This window comes from Microcaecilia unicolor, chromosome 2, assembly GCF_901765095.1.
Source record: "Microcaecilia unicolor chromosome 2, aMicUni1.1, whole genome shotgun sequence".
In the NCBI taxonomy this organism is placed as follows: Eukaryota; Metazoa; Chordata; class Amphibia; order Gymnophiona; family Siphonopidae; genus Microcaecilia; species Microcaecilia unicolor.
The window spans coordinates 340721598-340735673 of record NC_044032.1 but is presented as its reverse complement, the minus strand read 5'-3'; the positions used below and the strand labels follow the sequence as shown (position 1 = coordinate 340735673).

Sequence of the window (14076 nt, the reverse complement as noted above, 5' to 3'; positions counted from 1 at the left end):
TGCTGTTAGTGAAACGGCCTGATTCGAGCCAGCCACATCATGTAGACATCTCCTGCTCCTTAAAGGTGGCCCTGCTGTTTGCCTGTTTGTTGAGGCATCATCGTTTTACTGTCACCTTCGCTGTTTCCTGAGTGTATTTTTGTTCTTGTTCATGTTTTGTATTATTATTCATTTTAATTCAATACAATTTCATGGACAAAAAATAAACAAAACAGGAATTTATCACACCTTTTGGAATTTAGCTGTGGGGCAGTATCCAGCATAGTGAAAGCTCCGGAGAAATAGAAGACAGTGGACAGTGACGCTGGAAAAGCTTGAGAGCAGCAACGCTGCTGGGTGTCAGAGAAGTGCACATGTTTCCACTAGCAGTAGAAGCTGGTATGCCTTTTTCAGCATTTTTCCTATTAATTCATGAAGTTGTTTGATCTTTTTCACACAGAGACATATTTATTTGGTTTCTTATTTTGTATGTGAGTCTAGTGGGGATTTTTTAGAACCAGTAGTTTTTCCCCAATTGCTTGGAGTTTTTTTTACACTGGTTCAGTTTTTGTCCCCTAGTAGGAACCAATGATATAAAAGGACCCCTACACGTGATAGAGGGTGACGTGGAGGGGCATAATCGAACGGGGACGACCATCTCTAAGAGAGTCCACCTCTAAAGACGTTCCGGTGAAGGGCGGGGCAACCCGTATTTTCAAAACAAGATGGACGTCCATCTTTCATTTTGATAATACGGTCGGGGACGCCCAAATCTCAACATTTAGGTCGACCTTAGAGATGGTCGACCTAAATGTTGAGATTGTCGACATTAAAGATGGTCGTTGCCGTTTTTCAGCGATAATGGAAACCGAGGACGCCCATCTCAAAAACAACCAAATCCAAGGCATTTGGCCGTGAGAGGAGCTGGCATTCATAGTGCACTGGTCCCCCTCACATGCCAGGACACCAACCGGGCACCCTAGCGGGCACTGCAGTGGACTTCACAAATTGCTCCCAGGTGCATAGCTCCCTTACCTTGGGTGCTGAGCCCCCCAACCCCACCCCACCCCCAAAACCTACTCCCCACAACTGTACACCACTATCATAGCCCTTAGGGATGAAGGGGGCACCTACATGTGGGTACAGTGGGTTTGTGGTTGGTTTTGAAGGGCTCACATTTACCACCAACAGTGTAACAGGTGGGGGGGGGGGGGGGGGATGGGCCTGGGCTCGCCTGCCTGAAGTGCACTGCACCCACTAAAAACTGCTCCAGGGACCTGCATACTGCTGTGATGGAGCTGGGTATGACATTTGAGGTTGGCATAGAGGCTGGCAAAAAATGTTTTTTAATATATTTTTTTTTGGGTGGGAGGGGGTTGGTGACCACTGGGGTAGTAAGGGGAGGTCATCCCCTAATCCCTCCAGTGGTCATCTGGTCAGTTCGGACACCTTTTCGAGGCTTGGTCATGAAAAAAAAGGGACCAAGTAGTCGGCAAAATGCTCATGAGGGACGTCCTTCTTTTTTCCATTATCGGCCGAGGACGCCCATCTCTTAACTACGCCCCATCCCGCCTTTGGTACACTGACGACACGCCCCTATCAACTTTGGTATTTCCCGCGACGGAAAGCAGTTGAGGATGCCTAAAATCGGCTTTCGATTATGCCGATTTGGGCGACCCTGGGAGAAGGACGCCCATCTCCCGATTTGTGTCGGAAGATGGGTGTCCTTCTCTTTCGAAAATAAGCCTGATAAGCTTTAAGATTTCCCCTATCAGGAAATTTGAGGTTCCAGTTATTTAATTATTTTTATTATATAAGATATCGAATATTACGGCTCTGTTGGAATTTTGAACAAACTTTTTGGTATGTAAGTATTGTCTTTTAGAAGTTTGTTATCCCATTACGGAAGTTGTATTCTATTTAAAAAAACAAAAAAAAACAACAACAAATAAAACAGTTACCTTTTGGTACCAAGGATAGAGAGGAGTGTCTTTAAAAACGTCTTCAAAGTCTAAGGGAAGGATGTGGACATTTGCAATAGATGACAGCAGTGGAATGGCCTTGTAGAAGGAATTCTCGGTGACAGTCAAGTCTTTGGTCAGCCCTTTCATGAAGAAATAAACACTTCTGTTGGGGTACGTCTGAGCTGCTGATTCTACTGCACATACTGCTAAAGGGGAGGGCTCCAGTTTCTCTGTGGTCTCAGCGAAAAAGATTCCAGTATTAGACTTAATAATGTCTTCAGCTGTGAACTGCCTATTTAAGAATCTGTGCAGTGTCCGTAAAGACTCCGTTTTCATCCAGTAGACAGCAGAACAAATAAATATCAAAAAGAAAAGAGGTAGACATAATATCCATAATTTCATGACTGATTGTTGGAGTAAAGCGCTGTAGGACCTAGTGAGAGAAAAAGAAAGTGGCCTGATATTAGAAATTTTGAAATGCCCATTAAAAGGCTGCTATAGTCATATTTCACTTTGAAAAGAAGCTGCCATTAACTGGTATGAACATTTATAAATATAACATATTATTTCAATTCAGCAATGCAAGGAAAAGAGCAGAGCAAAAAGACATAAAAACAACATCACAAAATACAAATAAAAAGCAATTCTAGGTACTCATATTTGTGAGTATGGTGCTCAGGCAGGTCCTTGTGACTCTGGGCAAGTCACTTAACCCTCCACTGCCCGCCGCATTGAGCCTACCATGAGTGGGAAAGCGCGGGGTACAAATGTAACAAAACACTGTCTCACCCAGTTCCTGGATGCCTTTCTAACTCACACCTCTCACTACATCACTTTCCCCACCACCCCCCAGGCCCTGCACAACAACATGGCCGCCTTCTATGCTGTTGCTAGATTCCCTTTGGTCATAGGTGTGATTGACTGCACACACGTCCCACTCAGACCCCCCCCGGCCACACGAAGCCACCTACAGAAACAGGAAGGCATTGCATTCGATGAACATGCAAGTAGTATGTGATGCCGAGGGGGAGATATTAGACGTGTGTGCCAGGTACCCCGGGTCCACCCATGATGCCTACATCCTACAGCACTCAGGCATCTTCCGCAGGTTTGAATGAGGGGAGTTCACCGGTGGATGGCTACTAGGTAAGTGCAACATGGATGTACCCATACTATATCTCCTCCACTGGGCAACCCTCCGCCCTGGCTTCCTCCACTTCACTCCACAACCCACTATGCTAATCCCCCCCCCCCCCACCGTACCTGCTCCAAACAATACACCCTCATCTATCTCATTCTGCTTTTCTCCAAAGGTGACCGAGGGTACCCGCAGAGGACATGGCTCATGACCCCTGTGGTCCACCCACAACCAGGGGCAGAAGAAACCTACAACAGGAGGCATCGCAGCACCCGGGGGATCATTGAGCGGACCTTTGGCCTGTTGAAAAACCGCTTCCGCTGTCTGGACCGGTCTGGAGGAGAGCTGCTCTACAGTCCATAAAAGGTGGCCAAGATCTTTGTGGCGTGCTGCATGTTGCACAATTTGGCCCAGCGCAGAGGACAGCCTCTCCCAGAGGAGCCACAGCCACCAGAGGAGGCCCCAGATGAGCAGGAAGAGGAGCCCCCTCCACCCCCAGCCCATAGAGCAGAGCTCAATGCTTACCAGCTTGGCGTAAGAGCAAGACAAAGACTCATTGAAACAAGTTTTGCGTGAAAGTAAGTGCACATTTATTTATATTAAGTGCATAAGTGTTCACCCCCCCCCCACCCCTCACCCTCCAGCATGTGCCATCATTTTCCCCGTCCCCTCCTACCCCTCCCACGGACTTCCTTTGCAGCTGGTGCTGCAGGGGAAGTATCTTCACACTCTGGTGATGTGCTGCTCCCTCTGTCCTCCTCCATATCCACGACGCAGCAGCCTGCGGCTTTGGCTGCGGTGTGGAAATCTGGCCACCTTGTTGGCTGTAGCCTGGCCACAGGACCCAGAATGGGAGCTGGTTTGGTGGTGGGTGGTGCAGTAGTGGCTGCGGAGGCGCCCGATCTCAAGGCCCACCTCTTAGCTGGAGGTGGTTGCTGCCCACTGGAGGAGGAAGTGGATGGCAGGTCTTGCTGCACCACCACCGCTGGAGTAGGTGGGGTCACCTGAGGGCGCAGGCCTTCAATGCTGTGCTGCAGCTGTTGCAGTTGCTGGAGCACCTCTTGGTGGGCTTGCTGGTGTGCCTGGAGCACCTCTTGGTGGGCTTCCCGCTGCGCCTGGAGGGCTTCCCGCTGCGCCTGCAGTGCTTCCCGCTGCAGCTGTAAATTTTCCTGCCGGTACTCCTCCAAGCGCACATTGTGCCTCAGCAAATCAGTGGCCAGCCGCAGGAGTTGCCTCAGTTGGCTGGATGGCTTGTGGCGAGGAGCTGGTCCCCTATATGCATCCTCATCAGCAGAGTCAACCAGTGGTGGAGGTTCCGCCTCTGCCGGTGGTGCTGGTGGAGGTTGAGGCTCTACTGCTGGTTCAGCTACTGCAGGTGGTGGTGGTACAGGCTGTACTGGTGCAGGTGGTGGTGGTACAGGCTGTACTGCTGCTGCAGGCGGTGAAGGTTGAGGGTGTCCTGCTGGTGTATACCTTTGTTGGGCTTGCAGGCCACTAGGGCCAGCCTCCTCAGAGTCATCACCTGTATAACACAAGGGTGAGGAAGTGTGTTAGTGAAAATAACCCACTTTTGTCTTTCAGCATTCATATACATTGGCCCCCAAACTGCTGACCCAGCAAAGAGATGGTGAGGAGGAAAGGAATTGACACCGATGTGAAAGAGAGCCCCAGGGCCAGCTGGGTAGAGGTGGTGAACGGACAGCCAAGAGAAGGACACCGCTCACAACTTTGTGGACAAGCTGTTTGTTGTATATTAGTTAAAGTGAAGGACATTTGAGCATGTCTTGTGTTACTACTGACTTGCTAGACTGCCTAGAACTGCTTTATCACCCCCATTACAGGCTCCTTCAGTTGAATGCATGTGGCCCACACTCACTAGAGCACAGAGGTGACAGAAGGAAATAGGCACAGTTTGGTGATGGGAAAATAGGAAGGAGTAGTAGGGAAGGAAGGCCCCCCAAAGTTGTGCCACAGTAGTAACCTACTACACACACCCATAGGAGCCAACTGTAAAGTATTATTGGGGGTGCTAAGGCCAGTGCACAAAACTCCACCCTGGGCACCTATATGATAGTTGCTCAATATTGGGGGTGTTCATAAACCCACAGCACCCACAGAGTGTGCTCCTATGACACACATGAATACTACCACAACTCAAATAAAGCTTACAATGTAATTAAGATGCACACACAGGACAAGTAAGAGGGAAGGTAAATGAGTATGGTAGGGATAGAGAGTAAGGGTACAGAGCAAAGGAGAAGGGGTAAGGAAGTCAGGATGCCATCATAAAGATGGTAGTTTATTCTACATATGAGCACATCCGCCTGAAACTCGCTCATAAAGATGGACGTTTATTCTACATATGAGCACACCTGCCTGAAACTCGCTCCCCCTCCTCCTGCCCCCCCCCCCACCCCCCACTCCCCACCTCCCACCTCCCGGCCCCAACTTGTATAACACAGTTTAGTGCAGCAGAACAGATAGCCCAGCTTCATAATCGTCAACCTACCTGAGCCCTCAGGCTCTGCCGAGGTGTCAAGCAACCCTATTCTGTGGATGCCCTCCTGGGGTAGGAGGGAGTGGACCATGAGCTCCAGGGGGGTGAGGTTGTCTGTGTCATGTGGTGGGGGATGGGCACCAGCCTTGTGCCTCACATCCCTCCTCAGCTTCCGCCACTTGCGCTTGCAGTCCTCCACGTCCCTTGCACAATGGAAGACTGCATTGACGCTGTCACGTACCGCCTCCCACTCCCGTTGTTTGGTGGTTGCAGCCAGCCTCTGCCCTGTGGGAGCAATGAGATTTTGGTGCCGTTGCTGGATCTCCTGCACCAGTAGCTCTACCTCTCCATCTGAAAAGTTTCCCTTCCGGGTTGGGGGCTGACGCGGTGGCATTGTACCAATGGGGTTTCGAAAATACGGAGTGAGTGGGCGTTTAAATAGTCGCCAGGGACGCCCATTTTGGACAGGGGATAGGTGTTCCAGAAATGGGCAGTGTCTTTTCAATTATACACAGATTTCCTAAACGTCTCCAGCTGAGGTAGCGATTAGGCCCGTGTGATTTTGATTATGGGTACATTAGTATGGGCGTCCCCACCTGCCTTCCCTTTCTTCATTGCCATTTAAACCACCATTTCCTGCGCTGGGACGTTGCCAGTTGTTCTTAACATTCATTTACACGGTTTTACTCTCACTTATAATAAGGTTTGTGTTTGGCAATGTATGCTTGGGTACACCTGTATATTTTTGGGGGGGGGAAGGGGTTGTGATTAGGGCTAGCCCTCAGTCACCACGCCTTCCGTTTCCACTCTTCCACATCCCATGAGCCTCCCTTACTTTCTCCCATTCTCTCTGCCTGGTTGTAGCAGGCAGTCTGTGGTGGCAAAGAAATTGCTACAATCGGCCCAAATCAAGCACCCTTCGGTAAGGGTCAGTTTGTAACAGGAGACAAGAGACAAATTGGTTCCAAAGGCATGACAGCTTTATTGCTAGCAATGAACAGCACTGAGTTCTCTCAGGATACTGCTCCCTGAGCGTCACCTGACACTCGTTCTTATACACTCTTATCAGTAGTCATGCGCAGTTACAGACAGAGGATCTTACACAGAACCCAGGAAACGAAACTTATCTTTGGCTTTGCACACAACCCTCTATTTCCAACACTGGTCTCTAGTCTATTCACAGTTATTTGGCATTGCATATACCATATAAGGCAATATACTGATAAGCAGCACAAGTTCCAGCTGGTTTCTGCTATCTGGCTACAGCTGCTTCTTCTGAGCTAACTGTCAGCTTGCAAGCCTTATATTTCAGAAAAGGCACAGAAGGAGAGAAAATGTATTTCACAGAAAAAACAAAGTTAATGGCTGCCATGCTACAAGTTACAGCTTCTTTTAGCTAAGCACAATAGATTGTCCTTTACAGCAAAATCTAACTCTAGTAACAAATACATACTACTAGTAAAAGTCCAAACTGCACAGGTTTAGGTCTTAGTCTAGGCTCATTATATGAAAGCTGAGGTTTTGGTACAAAGCAAAGGTGCAAGTGTGAATGCAAAGTCCATAGGTAATATGCACAGAGCTTGAGGTTGTCCTGCCAGTCTAGTGATGGCTGCAGGCCGTGCACAATGTTTGCTTGTCCACTCCTACAAGTTCACTGAGCCAGATGTCCAGCTAATATTCCTGAAGATAGAAGGCGCAACACACATTCTTGAAACAGACGTTCATGGTAAGCTCTCATTTCTCTGTCACCTCTTCTCTTTCTACTCATAATCAAGGAGTGTCCATTCACTGTATGTAGTCTGCAGTCAACTCTCAGCTAGCTCTCTTTTTCACCATGTTCCTGTGCACTGGTTGGAGGCCATCAGCGCTGTACTGTGTGGGGTAGGCAGGTCCTCAATGGTGTGGGCCAGCTGTTGGAGCTGCTGTATTGGTTCCCGGTAGGTTCCATCTTCCTTCTTTATGTGGTGAACCCCAGTCCCCATTTATGAAGTGGCCACCCATTGTCAAGGTCGATAGGAGGGGGAGGGGGAATAATATATGCAATGGATGTGTTTAGCACATTATTGAACACCTTCCTAAAATCCTCCATAGTTAGGGAACAAGAACATTTCTAACATTTGGTAGCCTGGAAAGTAGGCTCAAGGTGGCTACAGGTACTGCCTACTGAGCCCTTAAGACGTGGTGGTGAGGGAGAGGGTTCTGTGTACAGGTCCCAACCCAAATTACCTGCAGGTGGCCAGGTTAGAGCACCAGCCTTGTAATTACAAGGTTGCAGGTTCAATTCCCATCAAGGGCAAGTCACTTCACTCTTGGTTGGCTCAGGGACAAACTGAGTCATCCTGTGACAGAGACAGACCCAGAATACCTGCATGTAACTCACCTTGAGCTACTACTGGAGAAAGTGTGATCAAACCTCCAAAAAATGAGCACCATATTTATTTTTGGCCTTCTGTAACTCTTGTATTATATTGCAACTGTGATGAAGTAATCATCCATCTAATGGGCTTCCCTTCCCATTGTTTTCCCTTTTCTCCCCAGCACTATATACCATTGCTGATGTACTGAATGTGAAAATAAGAGCCAGCTGTATGTAGCTCCTTCGTGGGCCCCCCACCAATGTGGCTTGTGGGTAAGGATGTCTGGCCATCAGAGAGCAAACATCATCTATGTGCTACCTAGGGTTATGTGTAAGTTTCTACTTGGCAGATCACAAGTGCTAGACAACAAATCTCTTATTGATGCCACTCTGTGCTGTGGGTCAGTATGGTAAAGGGGGAGGGGAGGGAGAGAGTTTGGCTAGGTATTTGTGTTTGTGAACAGTACTATCCATCCAGCCTCCCCCCCCCCCCCCCCCCCCCCGCACATATGGCCATACAGGCTGGAATGAACAGGTGGCCTTCTGTATGGCCCAACATTCTCAGACATGCATCAACTTTCTCATTCACACTGCACATTTCATGCTATGAATATTGCTGCCTCCTTCCTCTCAACTCAACAGCACCATTTGCTTATATGTAGTGCACAAGGGAGAAACACACACACCCTGTTATTTAAAGTGTAACAAATAGATTTATTTCCCCCCCACCCCTGCAAAACACCCCCCCAACCCAACAAAGCCCCACCAACATTGTGATTCCCCCCCACAACCTCCCCACAACTCCAAAAATTCCCTCCCCCCCTACAATTCCCTCCCCCCCACAACTCCCCACAACCCCAACAATTCCCCCCCCCCCACAACGTTAGTCAAGGGCGGGCACGCCCTCTGAGTAATGCCCTCTGTTGCAGGGCAATGAGCAGCCCCAGCAGTACCCTCAGTGGGCCCTGGAGCTGCTCATTGCCCTGCCATAGGGCTCTGACCTCCTGCAGAAGCTGGTGCTGGCCATCTACCAGCTGCTGCTGGCCATCTACCAGCTGCTGCAGGAGGCGCATCATTGCACCAGCGCCAAGGGCTGCTGGAGCTGGCCCAAGGGCTGGAGCAGGGCCAAGGGTTGGAGCAGGCCCAGGGGAAGGCGTTGTGGCAGGTGATGATGGGGGTGGCCAAGGGGAGGGAGAGGGCTGTGATGGTGGTACAGGTGGGGAGGGGTCCTCCATATAGTCCTCATCAATAATGAGGACCTCCTCCTCCGAGCCCGACTCCTCCTCCTCCTGCAGGTGGGCCTCCTGTGCTGCCTCCTCCTCCTCCTCCTGCAGGTGGGCCTCCTGTGGTGCTTCCTCCTCCTCCTCCTCCTGCAGGTGGGCCTCCTGGCTTGGCTCCTCCTCCTGTAGGTGGCCCTCCTCATCGGCCTGCTCCTCTTGCTGATGCTGGAGACCTGTGTATGTAAAAGGAGTGTGATTGAGATCAGCACATACAACATGGCTTGCATAGTGCAGTAGCTGGGTGGCCTGAGGCGGGGGATGGGCCACGGTGTGGTGAGGCGTGGCCTATGCCCATGGGGAATGAGATGCATCAGATGACATTACAAGGAACCCTGGAACCTCCTCTGACACACACCACACAGGACATGTTGGCATACCACACTCATTGCTGACCAGCATGTTTGCATTGTGAGATGCGACGAGGGGTTGATGGGCAGTTGTTGTTTGTTTTATTGGGGGGGGGGGGCAGTGGGAAGGGTGTTGAGCACATAACTTTTATGTGAGTGAGGCCATGACTGACATCCAGTAAAAGTAGGGCCTCAGGCAGGTCTACCAGGACACACTATCCAGCCACCCCAGAAAGGGGGATAGTAAAGTAAGGCATGTCATCTCATTCATCTCGGGGGGATGGTCATTGGAAGTTGCAGCCACAGTCATGGGAGGGCACCTGCAACCTGTATCCTTGATCTGGGACAGATATGTTATTACTTACTAGTTGGCTATTAGCCACATGGGAATTGATATTGTACAGCACATTTGCATTATTCTATAAATACATTTCCAAATCAGTACAGGTGTCCTGTATTGAATACTTACGGCGAGTCCTCAGGTGCCATCGCACTGCCTGGATGACGTCTGGGCGCTCACGCCTTACCCGGCGGAACCTCCTCCTGAGGGACTCGAGGTCCCTGTGAACCCCAAAGCGTCTGTAAGATATAAGTTTGAAGAGCAAGGGTCAGGGGATGGTCCTTCTTGCCCTCTATACACACATTCATTTGTCAATCAAATAGCAGAGAGGGTCAACACTGTGGGGGGGGGGGGGGGGACCACTTCCATTGGTACAGATTCATAGGAGCCACCTTTTTGAAATTATTGGGGGTGCTAACCCCAGTGGGGATCACCCCTCCCTGGACACATACAAGGAATGTAATCAATATTGAGGGTGCTGAAGCACCCACAGCAGCCACCGAGTTGGCTCCTATGCATATGATGCCATAGAGGTGGCCATGAGGCCAGAAAGTACCGTTTGTCTGCATTATAATTTATGCTTGTAAAACTACTTTATATGTGTTATCATTACCATGTTATGAAGATCCTTCTGTATGCTATACATTTATTTTGTTCAATGTTTCGACTATTCTTGATGTATTGTAAGCTACATTGACCCTGCAAAGAGGTGGGAAAATGTGGGATACAAATGCAAGAAATAATGAAATAACGAAATACATTATTGTAGGGATATGGGAATGGTCGTCCTTTCAAGAACATACATTTTATTAGTGATTGTGCATGTACCCATATTACTCATTATCCTTGCATGCACACTCCAGTTACTGGCTACATTGATGAGGGAGGGAGCTGTTATATGTGTAAGTACAGGAGGGGGGGGCAAACACTTACCTCTCCAGCTTCTCCCTGATGCGGGACCAGGCTCTCATGGCCTGGAGCCTGGGGGGCAGGTGGTGGTGTGTGATAAAGAGCCTATGCCGGTGCCTAAGGCATAGCCGCACCAGCAGCAGGCTCTCCTCCTCACTGAAATTGTGTTCCCTTCTAAGGTGTGCCATTTTTTCAGTGAGAATAGGTGTGGGAAAAGAAGTGCCTTATATGGACATCCTTGCGTGATGGACGTCGTTTCGTGCACAGCTCCATATATGGATGACCATCCCATATATGGCCCTATCAGCACGTGGACGCCGTCGTAAGCATAGACGTCTTTGACGTGCATGACTGGTTGTTATGCGTGCGGCCCCTTCCTGCGTGCGGAATTTGCCTTATATAGATGAGTATGAAGCACCCGACCCTTTTCACATATACACAATATGCATATAGCTGCATGTTCAGTAGGTACAGAGCATGCAGTTCCAGACATCCAGATAGGGCACATATGAGGAATGTTCAATGGATCAGCAGGATCTTTCTGTAGTTAACGCGTAGAAACATCCCTCATATTTCCCTACCTGGATGTCCAGAACAGCATGTACCGTAGTTGCGGTACATCTATGTACATTGTTTTACACACTTTCTGATTTGGGCGTTTTCAGCTGCGATAATCGACCGCGTTAGGGCGCCCTAGCTAGTCACGTTTATGCAGTCATCATTTGGTCGTTTTGCAACAGGGATAATCGATTGTTGAAAAACGCCCATACTATTTATTGATTATACCTGCCTGATTGTGGACGTTTTCGTAAGGACTTTCTAACTCGTACTTGGACGACCTTTCGATTATGCCCCTCACAGTTATCTTCTCTAGAATCTGTCAAATTAAAATCTAAATGGTTTAATACATGTCTTTCCCCCCCTGGAATTAAAAGAAAAAATGGTGTTGCTATTTTATTGGCAAAAAATCTTCAATATACTATTTTAAATCATCAAACAGATTCTGAAGGTAGACGGGTAATCGTAGTGTTGCAAATTTATAATTTATCTTATGTTTTTATTAATGTGCACAGTCCCAATTTGGATTGTCCTCAATTCATTAAAGATTTATCTCATCAGATATTACTTCTCAGTATATACCATATTGTATTAGGTGGTGATATGAATATAATCATTAAGTACATAAGTACATAAGTACATAAGTAGTGCCATACTGGGAAAGACCAAAGGTCCATCTAGCCCAGCATCCTGTCACCGACAGTGGCCAATCCAGGTCAAGGGCACCTGGCACGCTCCCCAAACGTAAAAACATTCCAGACAAGTTATACCTAAAAATGAGGAATTTTTCCAGTCCATTTAATAGCGGTCTATGGACTTGTCCTTTAGGAATCTATCTAACCCCTTTTTAAACTCCGTCAAGCTAACCGCCCGTACCACGTTCTCCGGCAATGAATTCCAGAGTCTAATTACACGTTGGGTGAAGAAAAATTTTCTCCGATTCGTTTTAAATTTACCACACTGTAGCTTCAACTCATGCCCTCTAGTCCTAGTATTTTTGGATAGCGTGAACAGTCGCTTCACATCCACCCGATCCATTCCACTCATTATTTTATACACTTCTATCATATCTCCCCTCAGCCGTCTCTTCTCCAAGCTGAAAAGCCCTAGCCTTCTCAGCCTCTCTTCATAGGAAAGTCGTCCCATCCCCACTATCATTTTCGTCGCCCTTCGCTGTACCTTTTCCAATTCTACTATATCTTTTTTGAGATACGGAGACCAGTACTGAACACAATACTCCAGGTGCGGTCGCACCATGGAGCGATACAACGGCATTATAACATCCGCACACCTGGACTCCATACCCTTCTTAATAACACCCAACATTCTATTCGCTTTCCTAGCCGCAGCAGCACACTGAGCAGAAGGTTTCAGCGTATCATCGACGACGACACCCAGATCCCTTTCTTGATCCGTAACTCCTAACGCGGAACCTTGCAAGACGTAGCTATAATTCGGGTTCCTCTTACCCACATGCATCACTTTGCACTTGTCAGCATTGAACTTCATCTGCCACTTGCACGCCCATTCTCCCAGTCTCGCAAGGTCCTCCTGTAATCGTTCACATTCCTCCTGCGACTTGACGACCCTGAATAATTTTGTGTCATCGGCGAATTTAATTACCTCACTAGTTATTCCCATCTCTAGGTCATTTATAAATACATTAAAAAGCAACGGACCCAGCACAGACCCCTGCGGGACCCCACTAACTACCCTCCTCCACTGAGAATACTGGCCACGCAATCCTACTCTCTGCTTCCTATCTTTCAACCAGTTCTTAATCCATAATAATACCCTACCTCCGATTCCATGACTCTGCAATTTCTTCAGGAGTCTTTCGTGCGGCACTTTGTCAAACGCCTTCTGAAAATCCAGATATACAATATCAACCGGCTCCCCATTGTCCACATGTTTGCTTACCCCCTCAAAAAAATGCATTAGATTGGTGAGGCAAGACTTCCCTTCACTAAATCCGTGCTGACTTTGTCTCATCAGTCCATGTTTTTGTATATGCTCTGCAATTTTATTCTTAATAATAGCCTCCACCATCTTGCCCGGCACCGACGTCAGACTCACCGGTCTATAATTTCCCGGATCTCCTCTGGAACCTTTCTTAAAAATCGGAGTAACATTGGCTACCCTCCAGTCTTCCGGTATTACACTCGATTTTAGGGACAGATTGCATATTTCTAACAGTAGCTCCGCAAGTTCATTTTTTAGTTCTATTAATACTCTGGGATGAATACCATCAGGTCCCGGTGATTTACTACTCTTCAGCTTGCTGAACTGACCCATTACATCCTCCAAGGTTACAGAGAATTTGTTTAGTTTCTCCGACTCCCCCGCTTCAAATATTCTTTCCGGCACCGGTGTCCCCCCCAAATCCTCCTCCTTGATTATGTTTTGGACAAAAAATCTACAGTTAAATATAGAATTACTAATTTTTACAAGGCTATTCATGACATGTTAACCCAGTTTGGTTTAATTAACTCATAGAGATGATTTCATCCAGATACACTGGAATACACTTTATTTTCAAATCCTACATAAGTATTGCCATACTGGGACAGACCAAAGGTCCATCAAGCCCAGCATCCTGTTTCCAACGGACAGATACAAAGGCATTATAACGTCCTCACTGTTATGATTTTGCCGGTCTGGCAGGGGAGGGGTGTGAACTTCATTCCTGATTGGCTGTCAGGGTTTGA

The 14076-nt window shown here is 48.1% G+C and overlaps 1 protein-coding gene across 1 annotated transcript in view; it reads right to left on the bottom strand.

The window, feature by feature from the left end:
• The window catches only part of LOC115463684 (alpha-1,4-N-acetylglucosaminyltransferase-like), a 94454-nt gene that overhangs the window by 32821 nt on the left and 47557 nt on the right, over positions 1–14076 (bottom strand). Inside the window, exon 2 of the mRNA XM_030194405.1 lies at positions 1941–2376. Within this exon, the coding sequence (XP_030050265.1) occupies positions 1941–2345 (405 nt within the window). The 5' untranslated portion in view covers positions 2346–2376. The remainder of the gene's footprint in view (positions 1–1940; positions 2377–14076) is intronic.